General features: G+C 36.3%; 1 protein-coding gene across 1 annotated transcript in view; it reads left to right on the top strand.

Annotated features, from left to right (window-relative positions):
• The window catches only part of GALNT1 (polypeptide N-acetylgalactosaminyltransferase 1), a 78,008-nt gene that overhangs the window by 25,000 nt on the left and 34,542 nt on the right, over window positions 1–18,466 (top strand). The window contains exons 3-5 of the mRNA XM_032245318.1: window positions 4,175–4,349; window positions 9,284–9,450; window positions 15,041–15,248. Coding sequence (XP_032101209.1) covers window positions 4,175–4,349; window positions 9,284–9,450; window positions 15,041–15,248 — 550 coding nt within the window. The remainder of the gene's footprint in view (window positions 1–4,174; window positions 4,350–9,283; window positions 9,451–15,040; window positions 15,249–18,466) is intronic.

The following is an 18,466-nucleotide window of genomic DNA, read 5'->3' as shown; positions in this document are numbered from 1 at the left end:
AGAATTCTTCCGTTGCTAGAGTTCGGTTGGGCTCCCTTGAGAGAATAAGGGTAGTGGGGGTTATGGCCTAAGAATATTTTTACTACTCTTCTGCTTTCCCAAATTAGCTCATTTATTCACTTTATGGATTTGGGTGTTATATAGAGTGTTCAGGATTTTTACAGATGCAGTTTCAAGTAGTAATTGATTCTTCATGTCAGTACTACATTTTCAGATCATTAAAACATTAATGATTCAGCTTTTCATGTACTTATGCTGGGAATTATTTCAACTGTTAAACATTAGGAAGCCTTGGAGAACATGGTTTACAGAAAAAACTTCCAGTTATTAAAAACTTGAAAATATTACTAATAAACACTATAAGAAACTTTATGACAAATTTTTAAGTGTTGATTTTTATATATGCAGCACAGGTAAATTAAACATGAAAATGGAAATTGACAAAGATGTGGAAGTAGCAGAAAGTTACCAGTGAGTTAAGTAATAAATGATATTTTGATGTTTAAAAACTCAGATAATATGCTGCATTTTATTGCAATTACGTACCTTTGTTTATAGAATATTCTGTATACCACTGTAAAAGTGAAACCTTCCAGTTACCATTGTGAGCCACGCCACGTTGCTGTGTCAGAGATGTTAAAATGTAAGAGGAAACATTTTTAAATAGTGAAATATAGTGCATAGGGACAGCAAAGATGGTTAATGGTATAGTAAGATTAGAAACTCGTTTGGGAGAAATTATTTTAGCCTTTTATTAGTATATTTACCCCAAAAAGGGGTCATACAACTTTATACCTCTATATTCTACTTTCATGAGAGAAACACACTTAAGAAGTTTGAAAAATACCTTAAAGTGTATTCAAAGGCATGTCATGTGGTTTGTGTATGTTAATCTTATTTGGGGGCTTTCATAGTGAACCTGTAGTTTTCTTGATAAATACCTTTTATAAAACTTGTCTAAAACTTGTAGATACTTGTCTACAGTGTTATGTAAATGAAACTTAACTGAAATATATAATAAAATATGTTTGTTACCATATAATACTTTGGAATAACACCGTTGTCCTTCATTTGTCAAAATTGATTTGATTCTTAGAAATGAGCTGCATGTAAAATTTTATGCAAATATGTTTTCTTCCATTCATGAAATGGCATCCAAATTCATTTCAGTTTCTTTCTAAAAATTTTCACAGAACTAACTTTTAATATACGTAGAAGACTGGCAGTAGAGTACATGGAAAGTTAATGCCTACCATTTTTTTAATTGCTTTCTAATACTGTAAATGCATTAATAATAAAAATATATTCACTAACCACATGCATTTCATACAGGCGCATTTGCCAAGACAATTAGTTTAATAGTCCATTTAATTCTGTAGGATATTGTAATTACTTATTGATAGAGTATTGTGGTAGATTCTCTAAATCGTGCAGTAGACATATAACTTTTAATTAAAGATAATTTTAAATGTGGCTCTGAAATGTCATATATAACAGTAGGTTAGAGTATATAATGCAGGCACTATATTAGATTTTCAGATTATTAGTAAATATCAGGTGATGAAATGTGCAAAATAGTGCATCAGCAGGATTGTTTATGCTGTACAGTTTTTGCCTGATTCTTTAAGATCTCAAGACCAACTTTTAAGTTTCTGGTTATATAGTTTCTTATGTAATAAGCAATTAAGTTTATATTTTGTAGTACTTACAGTAATAATTTCTCCAGTCCTCCTTAATGCTTATCCTCCACCATGGAAATTCTCAAACAGAAACAAAAGTAGAGAGAATAGAAAATTATGGCCAGGCACGGTGGCTCCCACCTGTAATCCCAGCACTTTGGGAGGCCGAGGAGGGCGGATCACCTGAGGTCAGGAGTCCAAGACCAGCCCCCGTAACATGGTGAAACTGTTTCTACTGAAAATACAAAAATTAGCTGGATATGGCGGTGTACACCTGTAATCTCAGCTGCTCAAGAGGCTGACGCAGGAGAATTGCTTGAATCTGGGAGGCAAAGGTTGCAGTGAGCCAAGATTATGCCAGTGCACTCCAGTTTGGGTGACAGAGCAAGACTCTGTGTCAAAAAAAATTTTTTTTAATTAACTCTCAGATACCCATCTTCTGGCTTCAAGAGTTGTCTAGTTTTGTGGCATGGATACCTCTTTCTGTCTCCCTTCCGCCTGTTTTGTTTGTTGAAGAAGAAATTGAAGCATTTCTCTTTTCCACTTTCCTGCAGTCAGGATTTGCATCCCTTTAATTGTGTGTCATGTCCCTTTGCCCCCTGTATTTCTTGTGACTTAGGTCTAGAGGCTTGATCAGATTGAGGATCTTTTTCCCCCAACAAAAACACAGGTGGTGTATGTATATGGTAATATTTTTCATTTAAAAACTGGGCAGCATGAAAATGTTTATATTTTGATTTTTCTATAAAGCATCATTTTATACTAAAATAGGGAACGAGTTAACAGAAGGATATTTATAATCAGGGCCACTAGATGTCTCCCACCTACTCTTTATGTTATCTGTGCCATCCACAAAAGATCTTTGTCACTTTCAGAATTCTGCTGCTTCCTTTTGACCCCTGATGTACCAGTCCCAAAATCTGTTGATTTTTTATTTTCAGAGACTGATAAGTAGAAATCACTCTATGAGTTTTACAATTTATGACTTTTAAAGCTTTAAAGGCTTATTTTATGTGGAGCATTATACTTCTGTACTTGTATTATAGTTTTTATTACACTTGTTGATAATTTTTGTCATTGAGAATTTTTAAAAATTCTACCAACCCTTATATTTAAGGAGCGTACTTACTGGGCAAACATTAGACTTGTTTTTAAAAACTGTGTTACTTGAGTTTCCTATAACTTTAATTTTCTACTATTTTAATATTTCTTATAAAATCACAGTTTATTCTGAAAGCAGGGGAAAACTAATGCACGTTTTTTTTCTTCATCATTCTCTAAAATCGATTTTTAAATTCTGGACATGGTTGAGAACACAATGAATAGTTCCATATCCTGCAACTCTGGTATTGGTAGGTGGCTCTGTACCACTGTTTGAATCAATCACCTTAAAGTCAGCTTTACCAGCTAGTCCTGTTTTTGCACAGAAGAAGCCTGACTGAAGAGAGGTGGCTTTTCTGCTGCCTTGATGTCACTATTTTTGTTTAGAGAGGTTTTGAGGATTCCTAAAAAACAATCTACAAGAGAATAAAACTTTAGATTGTAAAAATAAGTAATGTATAAACTATATTTTCATCCCAATTTTGGCCTCACCTCATTCTTTAGCCATCCCTTTTAGATGAGAAGTTTAACACAGCATCTTCCAAATTTAATGTATCCCAGAACCTGTTTTTCTTGGACATTTATTAACATCTCAAAAGCATATAATAAGGAACAAGGTTTGGGAAGTACTGCAGTCACATTGATCTTTTTATGTCTGTATCAAGAGATAGCATTACTTTTGATTAGAATTCTCATTCTAGTGGGAGGGGTACATAAGACAGGTTTGGCAATTATTGTAATGAGAGATAGCAATTGGTTAGAGACATATGAACCCTGGATGAAATAATATGATAAACAAGAGTAATAAGTAACCACTATAGAGAGACTCAGAAAAGCTACAGGCAAGAGAAGCTATTTTAGTTGGGCATGGAAAGCTAAATAGGGATTTGGTGTTGCAAAGATGGAAATGGATAGGGGTTGTGAACAAAGGCATGAAAGCAGGAGAATGTGAGGCATGTTGGAAGGAAGGCTGCCAGTCAAACGGCGGGTAACTGGAAGATGAAGTACTGTGGGGTGGGAGAAGAAGGCCTAGCAAGTGATAGGTTTGGAAAATTAGGCTCAATTAAACGTTATAGAAGTTGGACTCTAGGAAGCTGTAGGAATAACAGTGAAGGCTGCGCTTTAGGGAGGTCAATATGGCAGTAGTTTTTGAGATGGGAGCCAACGCCATGCAGTGACCCAGGTAAGTGGGGCAAGGTCAGGAAGTCTTGAGTCAGAATACTGGTATGGAGGAGGAAGAAAAGACAGCCCCTTGGAAGGGCTAACAGCCTGGGAGAGGGTAGGCTCAGAAAGGGGTCTGGTTGAGGGCACAGTTCAAACACAAATGTTATTAAACAGAATGATGAATCAATCAATTGCTATGAAATTAATGTTAAGTTTCTTCCTATTCTTAGTTCTAGAGCCAGTACAAAAGCCTCATGAAGGTCCTGGAGAGATGGGGAAACCAGTCGTCATTCCTAAAGAGGATCAAGAAAAGATGAAAGAGATGTTTAAAATCAATCAGTTCAATTTAATGGCAAGTGAGATGATTGCACTCAACAGATCTTTACCAGATGTTAGGTTAGAAGGGTAAGTACCTAGTGTGGTCCTGATAGTATGTGAATGAAAAGTTTATTCTGAATTTTCAGTATATTGCACTTTAGTGCTGATTGTTCTTCAGGCAAATGTTATATCACCACGTTACTACTTACCCCACTTACCAGATAATTAGATGCTGATAGAAATAATACCTCAAGCTTCTACTGATTATTAGCACTATGTATTTCAGGCATTGGAAGATAATTATTTATCTTAATGGATTAGTAAGGGATTTTTAAACTTTATTATTACCAAAATATTCACATACTCAACTTTTTACATTTAAGTTGTGTGTAACTTGAAACAGTAAGATACACAGTCCTAAGTGTACAGCTCACTGAATTTTTGCTACGTATACACCTGTGTAACCGTCAGCCAAATCAAGACATAGAATGAGCCCATCACCCCTGAAGTCCCTTTATGTTTTTTGTAGTCAGTGCTTCTATCCCCAGAGGCAGCCATTGTATTGACCTCTTTAAACAGCCTTTGTATTGACCTCTTGTCTGTTTTTGAACTTTTTATAGTGGATCCCCACCATTTTTTGTGTCTTTGAGATTCATATTTTTGTATATATCAGAAGTTTATTGTTTTCTACTGCAGTATGGTGGTTTGTAATATGAATATACTATCATTTATTTATATATTGATAGACCTTTGGGTTATTTCTACTTTTTGACCACTATAAATAAAGCTATTATAACATTCATGTTCATGTCTTTTGGAAGACTTAAGAGCCCATTACTATTTGCTGTGTACTAGAGAAAGGAATAGGTTATGCATTTATATAGCATTAGCGTGGACTACCAAACATTTTCCAAAATGTTTATACCAATCTACACTCCTATCAGCAATATATTAATAAGATGTCTAGTTGCTCCATAATAAGATGGTAATACAAGTTACTAGAGTACAATAGGCCTAGTTAAAAGCAAGCAAACTGTACGAAAAATAGGTAGAGTAAATGAACATGTGCATTCTGTGCTGAGGACCCCTAGACTCCTTGCTCCTTGCAGTGTTTAAATGGAGTGATACAAATGCTTGTGCACCAAGTTTCACACTTGATGAAGACTCCTCAGACTTGACAAAGTCCACCTTTGTGAAAGCTGGCAGTACACAGTCCTTCTGGTCGCTGGGCCTCTGTGAGACTAGGCTGCCTGGGAGGTAGCAGAGAGTCATTATTACCACTGAGTAGCCTTTTTATATCTTAACTCCATCTCTTGATTGACACCCTTTTAAAAAAAAGTTTTAGAAGACTTTTTACTATGGAAAATTTCAAATGTGTACAAAAATAGAGGTAATAATGTAATGAACCCTCATATATTTACCACCTAGTTTCAACAATTCCTAGCAGTTTTGTCTTATGAATTCTTATACCCTCTGAGATGTCCCCAACAATCTTTGCCTCCTGGTATTCTACCTCTTTGTAGTCTCTTTCCAAGTTATACTAAGATTGGTCTGTTTGAGCAGTAGAACATGGTGCAAGTAAAATTGGGTATCTCTCAATATTATGTTATTAAATACACTGTGGCTTCCATGTTGGTCTTTAACTGTTGCTGCATCAACCAGTTTTGACCTATGAAAATGACAATTTCATAAAGTTTGACCTAATTAATCTTGCTTTCTGTATCTTTTTCATTTTTTTCTTCCTTTCCTGCTTTCTAATTGATACAGCTTCAACTGGTAAAGTTTGACTATTCATGTTTTTCTCTTGGTTTGGAAGCTGTATACTTTTTTCCTTTAGTAGTAAGACCTGAGTATATTGTAATTGTCAAGGTGTGGATTTATCTTTATGCATCTACATGTTCAGTGCACATAGTATACTTTTGATTTGAGCATTGATACTATTATTCAATTGTGGAACATTTCCTAGCTGCAGTCTCAAATACTACTGCTTCACTATTTCTTCCAGTCTTTTCTTTTGGAGCTGCTTATATTCATATGCTAGAGCCTCTCAATCTGTACTCTTATTTTTTCTGTTTGTTCCTTTTCAAATTGTCTCAGGGTAAATTTCCCATTAATATCTTGATAGTGGCAAAGTCCAAGTCTGGCTCTGCCATTTACTGGCTATGTGGTTTAGGACAAGTTGCCTGACTTTTCTATGCCTTCTGTCCTTATCTCTAAGATAAGGAGAATTACAAGGGTGATTATGAGGATTTGTAAAGTGCTTTGCACACTTCCTGGAATCGAAGATACAGAGAAGGCCTCTGTTCAAGAAGTGAGCTGCAAGTCCCTGTTCGATTCACTTTTTTTTTCCTTTTATTACTCATTGCCTGACTTCCAAAGTGGGTTCACAATGAAGTGCCAAGTGGTAAATATTAGATAGTATTTTCTTATGCCCCAACTGTGCTGGACAGAGTTACTCAGATGCTTTCCATTCCTGTTCCCCAGGTGGAGAAAGAATGGTATGGCATGGCCCCTAGAGTGCAGCTTTTTCACCACCTTTTGGAATTCAGAGAAGCCTTGCTTTTATATTCTAAGACATGGGCTTAACTGGTGTGTAGATGGCAGTGTCCAGATCATCCTGTCTGCCAATAGCTTCTGCTGCCTTGTACAGTCTCCAAGGACACGTTTCCTTAAGGAAACTGGAGGGAAGAATGACATTATTACACTGTTTAGAAGAGTTAAATAGAAATAACAGTCCCTGAATAACTTTTCTAATGTGTGATCTTAGGGAAGAAGGTATAAGACAGATTCCAAATCATCTAGTAAGCCAAATCCATCCTATATAGTCTTAGATATTTAAAAAGTAATTTTAATAGCATTTATTGAATGTTTTATTATATACCAGTATTATACACATTGTCATATTCAAACAGTTGTACAAAGTAGTAGTAATGTGCTCAGTTTACAAATGGGGGAACTTGAACTTAGGGAAATTAAATAATTTGTCCAAAGTATATATAGTTAGTAAGTGACCCAAGTGAAACTTGAACCCAGGTTTCAAGGACAAAATATGTGCTCTGAATCACTGTGCTTTACATTTACTTTATGGTTAGATCATAGTTGATCTCCGAATGAGAGTATACAGAGGAGAAATTTTGTAACATTGCCAAACACTGCCTGGCAGGTAGCCATACATCTTATGATAATAATAAGTAGGATGCACTTGGGAAAAGAGATTGTATGTGGCATAATAAGATTCAGCTAAATAATATAAGAAACTCTTTTTCTGGTCCCTCTTTTACCCATACATAGGCCATTCATGACTTCAGAGTCTCATTCCAGGAGTCTGTGCATCAGACATTCAAGATACATACTCCCATAAAAACAAAGTAGCTTGCTCAGCTATGATGTACCTGAAACACAGTACTAACTATATACATAAATATTCTAGCCACCATTTATAACAGAGTTTTGATGGGAAAATATTTTCAGACATATTATTAGGACTGCTGAGGATACACCTTTTCCCCTCTAGCTTAGTCTTTTGGGCCCCACCTGTTTAGCCTAGACTTGGAAGGAGGGAGCTGCAGAGAGGGTGGCAGGCTGTGTGGGCCTTCTTGTGGTTGTTAGAGTGAATATAGGGAGTGGGCAGTGAAGTGGAATGAGGCTGTGGGTTTTCTGGATCAGTGGATAGATGGTGAGGTTACTGGTAGTAGGAGATGGAGACCATCCTGTGAAAGGGGTCTTGGGAATGGTGAAGAGGGGAAAGGGGCTGTAGTGGAATATAACAAAGGACAGGGAAAACTACTTGTTGTTCTTTGTCTCCTGGGAGAGAAAAAGGACAAGGGCTGATGGGGGCCCTACAGTGACTTTCAGCTCTTTTACTTTGTCATCTTTTTACCCTTCCCTTTTCTTTTTCTTCCAGCTGCCAATAGGCAGCCCTAGGGGGAGAGTGTTTAATAAGAAGAGCTATTTCAGCAGCTTCAGAAGAGGAGTCTTGCTTGTGTTTTCCTCATTTCCTCCGCATCCTTCCCTTTTCCACTCCCACTGACAGGTGATTACAGTTGAGACTGGAGAGTGCAAAGTTGAGGAGCTTGAGAGAGAACAGGAAATAAAGGAAGAAAGAGGAGGCTGAAGCAACGGTTAAAATTGGGGATGCCTAGGAGAGAGTTATGTATGCACTGTTTGGGGGGGCTTATGTTCTAAACCACATCCCTTGATCTCAGGTTACCTACTGCTGTTACTGTTCTCTAATGGGTTGTTATCTATTAATTTAGTCTAACAAGGTTGAAAGAAGAGACCATGTTGCCTAACAAAGTGCTGGAAACATACAGTTATTATGTGGATTTTGCGTGCATACTTTTGAGTGTGTTTGATATTTCTGATGATTGCCTGCTCAGGCATAAATAGTCTTTACTAAATGAGATACATGCTGATATTTAAGGAAGTGGCAGCATCAAGAGTTCCAGCAGCGGGGCATGGGCTGTGGAGTATTCAGTCAGGTTCTGCCACCTCCTTGCTATCCCTGCCCTGTTTCTCCTCTGTGAAGTGTGGCTCTAGGCATCTGTCTTACAGAATGACTAGGAAGATTAAGAGCCTGGTACATGATAGGTACTCACTCAATATTTCTCTGCTTTTGTGAAAGGTATATTTTTGTTTAGATTGTTAAACTATGTAAACTCCAGTGGTTCTGATTTTTTTTTGTCTAATAGGGTCCTTGAAATACATTTAGTTTGGGGTAGATAATATAGCTTTATTTCATTTTCCATTAAAATGAATCACCTGAAAACATTCATCAGGAAGAAGAACCTAATTTTAAGACGGAAATGACATATTTGAATAATTTTAATCTAAATATATCACTTTAAATAGGTGCTATTTATTAAACACGTAACATTAACCAAAACTTAAATGAAAAGGTACCAAGGGTCCCACCACTAGAGCAAACTGCTTTTATTGTTCTATCACCCCTTCTAGTCCAGATTCCTTTATTATGCAGTCTTAACAGTCACTTTTTATAAAGGCATTTGCTTTGTCTCTAGGTGTAAAACAAAGGTGTATCCAGATAATCTTCCTACAACAAGTGTGGTGATTGTTTTCCACAATGAGGCTTGGAGCACACTTCTGCGAACTGTCCATAGTGTCATTAATCGCTCACCAAGACACATGATAGAAGAAATTGTTCTAGTAGATGATGCCAGTGAAAGAGGTAAATTTTAAATTTTAATGCCAATAATTTGCTACACCTTTTGCCACTAATGGTTAAACATAGTTGCTATAATTTTTAACCTAATAATTTTATACAAGATTCTAATTTATCCCAAAAATATTTATGGCATTTGGATTCATTCAGATATGCAAAAAAGTACACCCTTGTGAGACTCACAGAGTCTTACTTTAATTAGCATTTAATGTGTGTTGCATCTTAATCTTGTTTCAAAAAGAAATAATGCTATATAACAAACTATTAGGCAGGACAGGGAAAAAACTCACTTCATTTTGTTAGGTTTTTCTCTTTGGGAAGCCGCAGGACTGAATCAGTAGAGACAGCCTAGATCCTACCTAGGTCCGTGAATGGAGAAATGTAGTTCCATGTTTAGTAAGAACTATCTCTGACAGCAAAATGGAACCTTAGCTGGGTGAACAACCTTTATTTTCCAGATTTTCCTTAGGCTTCCCTATTTTCTCCATTTCTAAGTTTCAGGAATGCTCTATAGCTAGGTGCATAAAAGGATTAGGAGGGATGAAAAGGTAGGATGTAATATGACTCATAATAAATCTCTATAGACTTGCCCAAATATCCTTCTAAGAATTTCAGAATTCTTCATAAACCTAAAATCTCCCAAACTATTTCATGAAGCATTCTTTGGGAAAGGACATATTAATTAAAGGTGCCTTGGTCAATGTTATTTATAATGAATCCTTACTGGAGATTTCACACCACAAAGTACTGTATAGAAAAGGCTCTGCCTAGTCCATCAGTAAAGAAACGTGTTTAACTCAGATACCCAGCATTTCCTAATTTTCTTATTCATAGCATATCTGTTTAGGAATCATTGATGTCATGTATTCTACCAATGTTCCTGTGTTCACATGAGAAAAATTTAGAGCTACAGAAAATAATTTCATACTGCTTTTCTTCCTTCCTTTATCTGCCTTAAATGATGCACCATTTTAACCTCTTTTGCTAGTATCTTCAACTTTCTTGCCTATTCTCTCATTTCACCTGCTATGATTTAGTTAAGTATCATACTTTCTCCTTCCTGTGCCCATGCTGAATACAGGCATTTAACAGAAATTAAGTTTATTCACATCAAATATTATTTGGTGTAATTAATGCAATAAAAACAATTTAAATCTTATTACTTTGCCAGATTATACAGGTGCAAATGAAGAATAAGATAAAACCTACCTTTTAAAGTAACTTATACCTTACCTTTTAATCTAATTAAAGAGACAGTTTATAATCACACAAGACATTTAAATAGTATAATACATGATATAATTACATGTTAAAATGAATGACAGCTGTTAAGAATACTTAAAGAAATAACTGTTGTTGACAACAGAAGTATAAACCTCATGTGGATAGTTTATTTGCTAAGAGTTAGTCCCTCTGTAAGAAAATTAACCTGAGTTAATATAAGGAGGAATATATATAAACATTTATCCTGCAAATGACTTGTGCTTGGTTCACTTATATGTTAATATTTGCTAGATTAAATATATTTTACCAGAGAAGATACTTACCCTGAGATTAAATGAATTATTTTTTCATTTCCTCCTTTGTTTTTCTCTCTTATTCTGTGAATGCCCAAGAAGGCTGTGTAGAATAAGTTTTTGTAGGATATGGCCCAGTTGGAAAGGTGCAGGGTCCCACAACAAATGATAGAGAAACTCACATATACCAGTTCTCTCTTTCCTTTCCCTCATGCAGACCTCACCTAACACCCCAACCTGTGTACACCTGTGAGAGGAAACTGGTGTGGGCAGGTGCCTACTTCACTGCTCCACCCAAGGCTTAGTCACTAGGCAGGGTCCTGGAGTGCTGTTCCAGAGTCCCTGCTCAGGGGTCTGATTCTTCTTTATCTTCCTGCCTTGGAATCCTCAAATATCCAGGTTACCATTTCTGATATCTGGGAGATACTAGATCTTTGTTTTTGTGATGACAGTTTGCAGTCTTGTCATCTAATGTGTTTTTCTTTGGCCCCATTGTTTATATCGTAATTGTTGGACCCAGAAACCAGAGCAAGCTCTTTGCTTTTACGTAACTCTTTAAATCTGCTTTTTCCCATTCGTGAGACACATCCAAGGCACCATCATTTCTCACCTGGATGTGGAAATAGGCTAGCTAGTCTAACTAATGTCCCCACATACTCTTACCCACTCCAATCTGTTGACCATGGTGCCTCCAAAGTGAGCTTCTTTAAAGCATGCAAATCTGATCATTTTGTTTCCATGATTAAAACCCCTCCACTAAGGCCTGTATGACCTGGCCCCACCTGGCATCTCCAGTAACATCTTGAACCATTCCCATACTTCTGCCCTCTATACAGTTTTCTTCTTTCAGTTCGTTAAAGATAATCATTCTTCTTCCTATCTCAGGGCCTTCGCTTGTACTGATTCTGTTCCCTGTCTCTGGAACATTGTTCTCTAGGGAAGATTTGTCTCCACCGTCTCCCCAGCGTAGTTAAACATCAAATCATCCATCAAAGTTCAGCTCAGATGTGATGCATTTGGAGAGGCCTTCTTGACCTCTCCAGTCCTGTCATGTTCCTCTGAAAACATCTCATAACACTCTATTCCTCTGCAGCTCTAATAAGAGTTTGAATTATTTACTTGTCTGTTTAACAGGTGCCTCCCCACAATAGACTGTATACTTTGTCAGGTCTGCTTGCTCACCATTATCTCTCCTCAGTGCCCACAGTGCCTGTTACGTAACAACAGTCTAGAATTACACAATGAATGGATGAAAGAATAAGGTACACTGGTACATTTAATCTTCACATTTACTTCTCTGTGCAAACTTCCTAATTGGGTTGTGTAGCATAGATAGTGTACCCATGGCCTCTGGATACTTGATTTCAAGTTAATCTGCTGAGTAACTCTATTTATTAAAGAAGTATGAAGTAGGTGCTATAATTATTCCTGTTTTATTGATGAGGTTTAGCATGGTAGAGGAGTAACCAAACCCTGTATAAATCCATAGCCTGACCTCTTAACTGCTATGTGCCTCCCTTCTAATTGCTTCTGGTGCAACTTTAATGTTACAGGATCTGTAATGAAGTCAGAATTTGGACGAATCCCTAGTTTATGTCAGAAGTTATGTAATTGTCATCTCAGAAAGTTATCTTAAGACTTAGAATTTATGTAATGTTTCTAATCTGAGAAGCCTATTTTTTTTTTCATTTTATACAAAAAGAAGCAGAGGTTTATATTTGGCAGAGATTAGGAGTCAGATTTATTAGACTCTGAATTCCTTATTCTTCCCTACTACTCTTTAGAGTTCTGGTAAACATTTTTCAGATGTTGCTGTGAACAGTGAAATTTTTCCCTGATGTTCATACTCTCCGACAATCTCACACTCTGAAAAATGCATAGGGATTTATTTATAGGCCAAGAGTTATAAAGATGTTCTTTCTCCCTTGTTTTTAGATGTAATAGTAGCATCTAACTACAATCACTTAATTCATGGCTTCATTTTTGTAAAATGAGACTTGGATAGTTCCTAATCCCCCATGCAGCCCTAAATCCATAATTCTATATCAACTGAAAAGAAGACACCTATATCCTAACGTTATTGTGTGAAAGCCACAAAGATGTCAAACAAAGACGCCAAGAAAATTTGTGGAAGAGCAAATTTTGTGAGTTACCAGACCACGGAATTGTGCATTTTTTTTTAAATTTTGTTCATAAACAAGATAGTATAGCTTTCAAAGACATGTGGGACTTCGAGATTAGATTTCTTTAGTTCTGAAGAAACATTTTAAACTAATATTTTTGGAAAAACTTATTGGGAGACACATTGTTTATGACACACCCAGGCTTGATTGATCTAAGGTACTAGAATATATCTTACACCCTACTGCATGAAATTCTATCAAATTCTGCATACAAAGTATTTTAAATTTGTGTCTGATCAGGTGCTTCCAAAGACCTGAATTGTTCTCTTCATAGAATTCCCTTCTAGGATTCTCTTGTTGTAGATAAAAAGATGGGCTTTAAAGTCACGCAGACCTGAGTTTGAATCTTGGATCCATCCCTTAACAAGCTGTATCACCTTGATCAAATTCATGTAATATGCTGAGCCTTAGATTTTCATTTCTAAAGTATGCATAACAACAACCCCATGGGTCATTGTGAGCATTAAATGAGATAAGATATATAATGAGACTAGCATTACATATGTTAGCATTGTGCTAAACAGACCCAAAATGTTAACATTACTACAAAATGTTGCTCTTCTCTGGGATTGGCACTACCTTTACCTTTTTACTCAGAATCAAGTTAGATCCTTCAGAGCCTAAGACTTGGTTCGTAAAATCACAGTGATGTCTTTCAGATAACTTTTTAGCCCAAATAGTAGAAAACATATTAGCGTAAATGGAAAAGATCAGTGTTTTGGGACACATAAACCTTTCTCTTTTACAACTTTTATATCCCTGATTATTTCATTATTGAGTCATTTTGTCTTGTTGAGTCAAATAGTCCAGAATCATTTTATTCCCATTTGTCTTTTCCACCCCACTATGTAGGAAGCCTTTTGGGTCCCTACTTTTGTATTTAATTAATAGATATGAGGATAATCTCTTTAGGGGTCCCAGTAGTTCCATCTCAAATATTTTCTTCCCTAGAGAGATTATCCTCATACTTACCATATGGTGCATAGTTGGAAAGGCATTTGGCCATATTACCACCAATAGCTTCTCTAGCATAAATTCTGTAAACCAACCTAATCTGAAAAATATTTTTGCTTTGCTTTGAGGAAGTTGTGCCTTTTCTGCTTTTTAAAGTCAGTTGTGAACTTTGGAGGTAAGGTTTGCCTTATCATATATGCTTGCCTGTGTGCTGAGCAACATAACCTCTTATCTGAACTCTCCTCTTATCCGAACCAATAGAATAGCTATTGATTTCATATACCCACATACTCTCCCTTTCCCTTTTGCCCCCTTTTTCTCTTTTCCCCTTCAATTGTCCTTTCCTTTTTAAACTTTCCTTCTTATACCTAATTGTCAGTTTAAGGATCGCTATTTGGCCTTGCAGTTGACAGTCCAGCATTTCTTTTCCAAGCTTGACCTCACTTTCTGCCTCCTGATTTTAAAAAAATGTATAGTCAAAGACCATGGTAATCAACAAGACAATTTGTTTCTGCTTTTGAGGAAATATCACAATGTTCTTAACTCAACAACTGTTAACATATTCTGTGTCTTCTCTCCGTTGAGGTGAGGATTTAATTCTTTCTTTCTATTGCTAATCTTTAAGCATGATTAGAAAAAGAATTGAGTCTGACAAAGTTACTTAGAGAAATGTAGGAGCATTCCTATCCTTGGTTAAGCCTGAGCCCAAAAGCACTCTCCTGATTCCACATGTAATAAGATAGAGGCATCTCTAGTACATGCTCTTGGGAAATATAAAGGCTTCCTTTAGCAAAATGGGTTTCTGAGTCAGGGAGCCTTGCTGAGAGTGTTCAATAAGGGGATGTTGAATAAATATTCCAAATCAAAATTGCTTTAATCTGAATAGGGCCAGGCCACACTTTTTTTCATGTTTTTTTTTTTTTTGTTTTGTTCGTTTTCCAGACTTTTTGAAAAGGCCTTTAGAGAGTTACGTGAAAAAACTAAAAGTACCAGTTCATGTAATTCGAATGGAACAACGTTCTGGACTGATCAGAGCTAGATTAAAAGGAGCTGCTGTTTCTAAAGGCCAAGTGATCACCTTCCTGGATGCTCATTGTGAGTGTACAGTGGGATGGCTAGAGCCTCTCTTGGCCAGGATCAAACATGACAGGTAATTTTCTGGTGTCTGTAAGTTTGTTTTTAGTACATTTGTCCTAAACGATATGGTGAGTTGCCAGATTTTTTATTTTTAAATAAATATAATTTCCTCCCAAGTTTGTTTTAAAATATCTGTGAAGAGGACCCTAAACAAAATATCCAGAAGACCACGTTCTGAAACCTGGCAGGAATGTTCACAAACTGTCTTGCTAATGGGGATGGATTAGGAAGCATGTAGTTGGAATGTATACTATATGATCTGTTCACCAAACTGGGGCAGAACAGATGGAGGGTGAACTCAGAGAAGATAGCATAAAACCCTTCACTTGTCCTTGCTCTCTAAATCTAACACTGGAGCAGGCAGGTCTTCTCAGCTTGTGGTGCAGCAAGAAGTAGAAGAGAATGGAGAGAAACATGTCATGTCCTGAAATGCTTAATTTTATATGGAAAGCACCATAATCTTGGATAATACAGGAAGAACATTGGTGTAATGAACACCTGTTGTAGTTTTTCATGTTAAACATTTTTTGAAGAATTACCTAATGCTTGGCTCTGGCTTAGTTCTTGTGCATCAGGAGAGAACCTAACTTCATTCTGCTAATGTTGGTTGAATTTCTGCTTGTCATTGTAATTTGAAGTAGAGGCTGTCCATGTTAACATTCAAGTTGAGATTTTAGTGGAGTGAACTTTTACTAATCAAGTGCAACACAGAGGAAGCTAAAGCCACAGCATCTATTCTGTTTGTTAGCAAATGCTGGATCTACATTTTTTCCTTTTCAAAGATGAATAAATAGGAAAACTCAGCATTGGGCCAATCAATGGGAAAGTAGAGCAGCTTTAGAAAAAAGAGCAATGACCGGAAGAGTCAAAAGAATAGAACATCTCTGTAAATTGTTTTCTCTGTATAAGTGATAACTGTTTTAGAGAATATTTGCTTGCAAGAAGATAATACATAACCCATAGAGAGAAAGCAAGGTGAAGTGATGACAGAAGTATGAAAGAGAGTCAGCTGAAACAGCAACCACAGTGACTTCCAGTTTGGCCTGTATGGTGGATTCAGTATTCTGAGTAACTTTTCCAACTGAAAATGCTGGATAAAAGGCAAAACAAATTTTAAATGCATCATTGAGTTGGCACAAAAGTAAGAAATTTGCAGATCTTGAAAAGAAGGGAGAGCAAATATGCAGTTCAAACACTAAAGCCAGATTTCACTGGTAGGGTTTCTGTTGAACTTGGGGGGCACTAAGCTTCTTCCTTGACAGACAAATAAGATGCAAGGATAGGAGACAAAACCTAGATCCTGCCTCAGGTGGGAAGGTTAATAGCAAATACCTGTATAAAGCTGAGATCTTGAAATCTGTATCTTAGGATAAAGCGAGACTAAAAGACTTTGTAAACAGAATATAGAAAAAGAGGGAAGAAACCAAATTTTTTATGAGGCTGGTATAACTCTGATATGAAAACCAGAAAAGTACTGCAAGGAAAATTACAGTGCAAACCTATTCATGAATGCTGGTACAAAAATCTCAATACCAGCAAACAGAACCAGCAATATATGTGTTTATTTACACACACACACACACATCATGATATCATAACTGCTTGGTTTAGCATAATATTACAAAACTAATTCATTTAATACATCCCATTAATGAATTTTTGAAACTATGATTACAAACTTACTAAACACCTGTGATCACTCTCATAGATACTGAAAAGGGTTCTCTAAAATTTAACATGAATTTATTATTAGAAAATACTTAGCAAACCTATTATACAGTGGAAGTTTACTAATCCATGAAAGGATAGCTTTAAAAAAAAAAAAAGCCTTTGCAAGCAGAAATCATGTTAATGGAGAAATGTTGAAAGCATTTTTTAAAAAGATGTGGAGCAAGATGTTAATGCCTTCAATCACCAGTTAGTATTATTAGAAGTCCTTCTTAGGTTTTGCAGTACTACAATAGAGAACATTTATTTATTGGAAAAAAGGAAAACCATTGTTGTCAATTGTAGATGTGTTTGTGAAGAAAATGAATCTATACATAAAATAATGGAAACATTAAGAGTTTAGCAATGTTGCCAAACACAAGATTACTATAGAAAAGTTCAGCCTGGTGCAGTGGCTCACACCTGTAGTCTCAGCTCTTTGGGAGACCGAGGTGGAGAGATCACTTGAACCCAGGAGTTTGAGACCAGCCTGGCCAACATGGTGAAACCCCATCTCTACTAAAAATTCAAAAAATTAGCCAGGCATGGTAGTGCACGTCTATAGTCCCTACTACCTGGGAGGCTGGGGTGGGTGGATCACTTGAGCCCAGTAAGTCAAGGCTGCAGTGAGCCGAGATTATACCACTACCCTCCAGCCTGGGCAACAGGCTGGACTCCATCTCCCAAAAAAAGAAAGAAAAGTTTATTTCACAACAACAAGGAATACTTAGAAAATACAATGTAAAATGGGGAGGAAGGCAGCAAATCACACTGCCATGTGTGTACCTATGCAACAATCTTGCATGTTCTTCACATGTACCCCAAAACCTAAAATGCAATACAAAAAAAAGAAAATACAATGTAAAAAGAAAATATATCATTTGTAATAGCAATGGAAGTCATAGACTACACATAGGAATATGTTTATCAAAAGATTTATTGAAATTTACAAAAAAAATCTCGAAAGAGGTGACATTCATGTATAGGAAAGTCAGTATCATAAGAATATCAGTTCTACCCAAATTCATATTTAAATGCAGTGCATTTCCAATTGAAATCTCAACAGAATTTTCTTTGAGAAAAGGAAAAAAAAGTAGTTGGCGTGCTTCTGAGGAAGAATCAAGTCTAAGGGGGCTTGCCCTAATAGGCGTCAAGACTTATTTTAAAGCTGTGTTAATTACAGCAGTGGTATATTGATGCAGGAATTCACAAATAGACTAGTGAAACAGGGTAGGGTCTAGAAACCAGCCCATTTTTTAAATGTAATCTTGATTTGTGACAGAGCAGGCACTCATAATTACAGCAGAGGAAAAAGGGACCATTACATAAATAGTGCTGGAACAAGTGGTTATCTATAGAAGAAATAAGTGAAATTGTATACTTACTGTATATCATAGTTAAAACCAGTCCCTTGAGGGTTAAGGACTTAAATATAAAAAATAAAAATATGCTTCTCTTTAAGACAATATAGGAGTATGAATGAAAAGGGAGGGATTATCAACCAGTAAATAATTATGACGCTAG

Source organism: Sapajus apella, unplaced genomic scaffold, assembly GCF_009761245.1.
Source record: "Sapajus apella isolate SASKATOON/1434 unplaced genomic scaffold, GSC_monkey_1.0 scaffold57, whole genome shotgun sequence".
Classification (NCBI taxonomy): Eukaryota; Metazoa; Chordata; class Mammalia; order Primates; family Cebidae; genus Sapajus; species Sapajus apella.
Note: the sequence above shows the minus strand (reverse complement) of the source record. Positions and strands in the feature narration are given on the sequence as shown.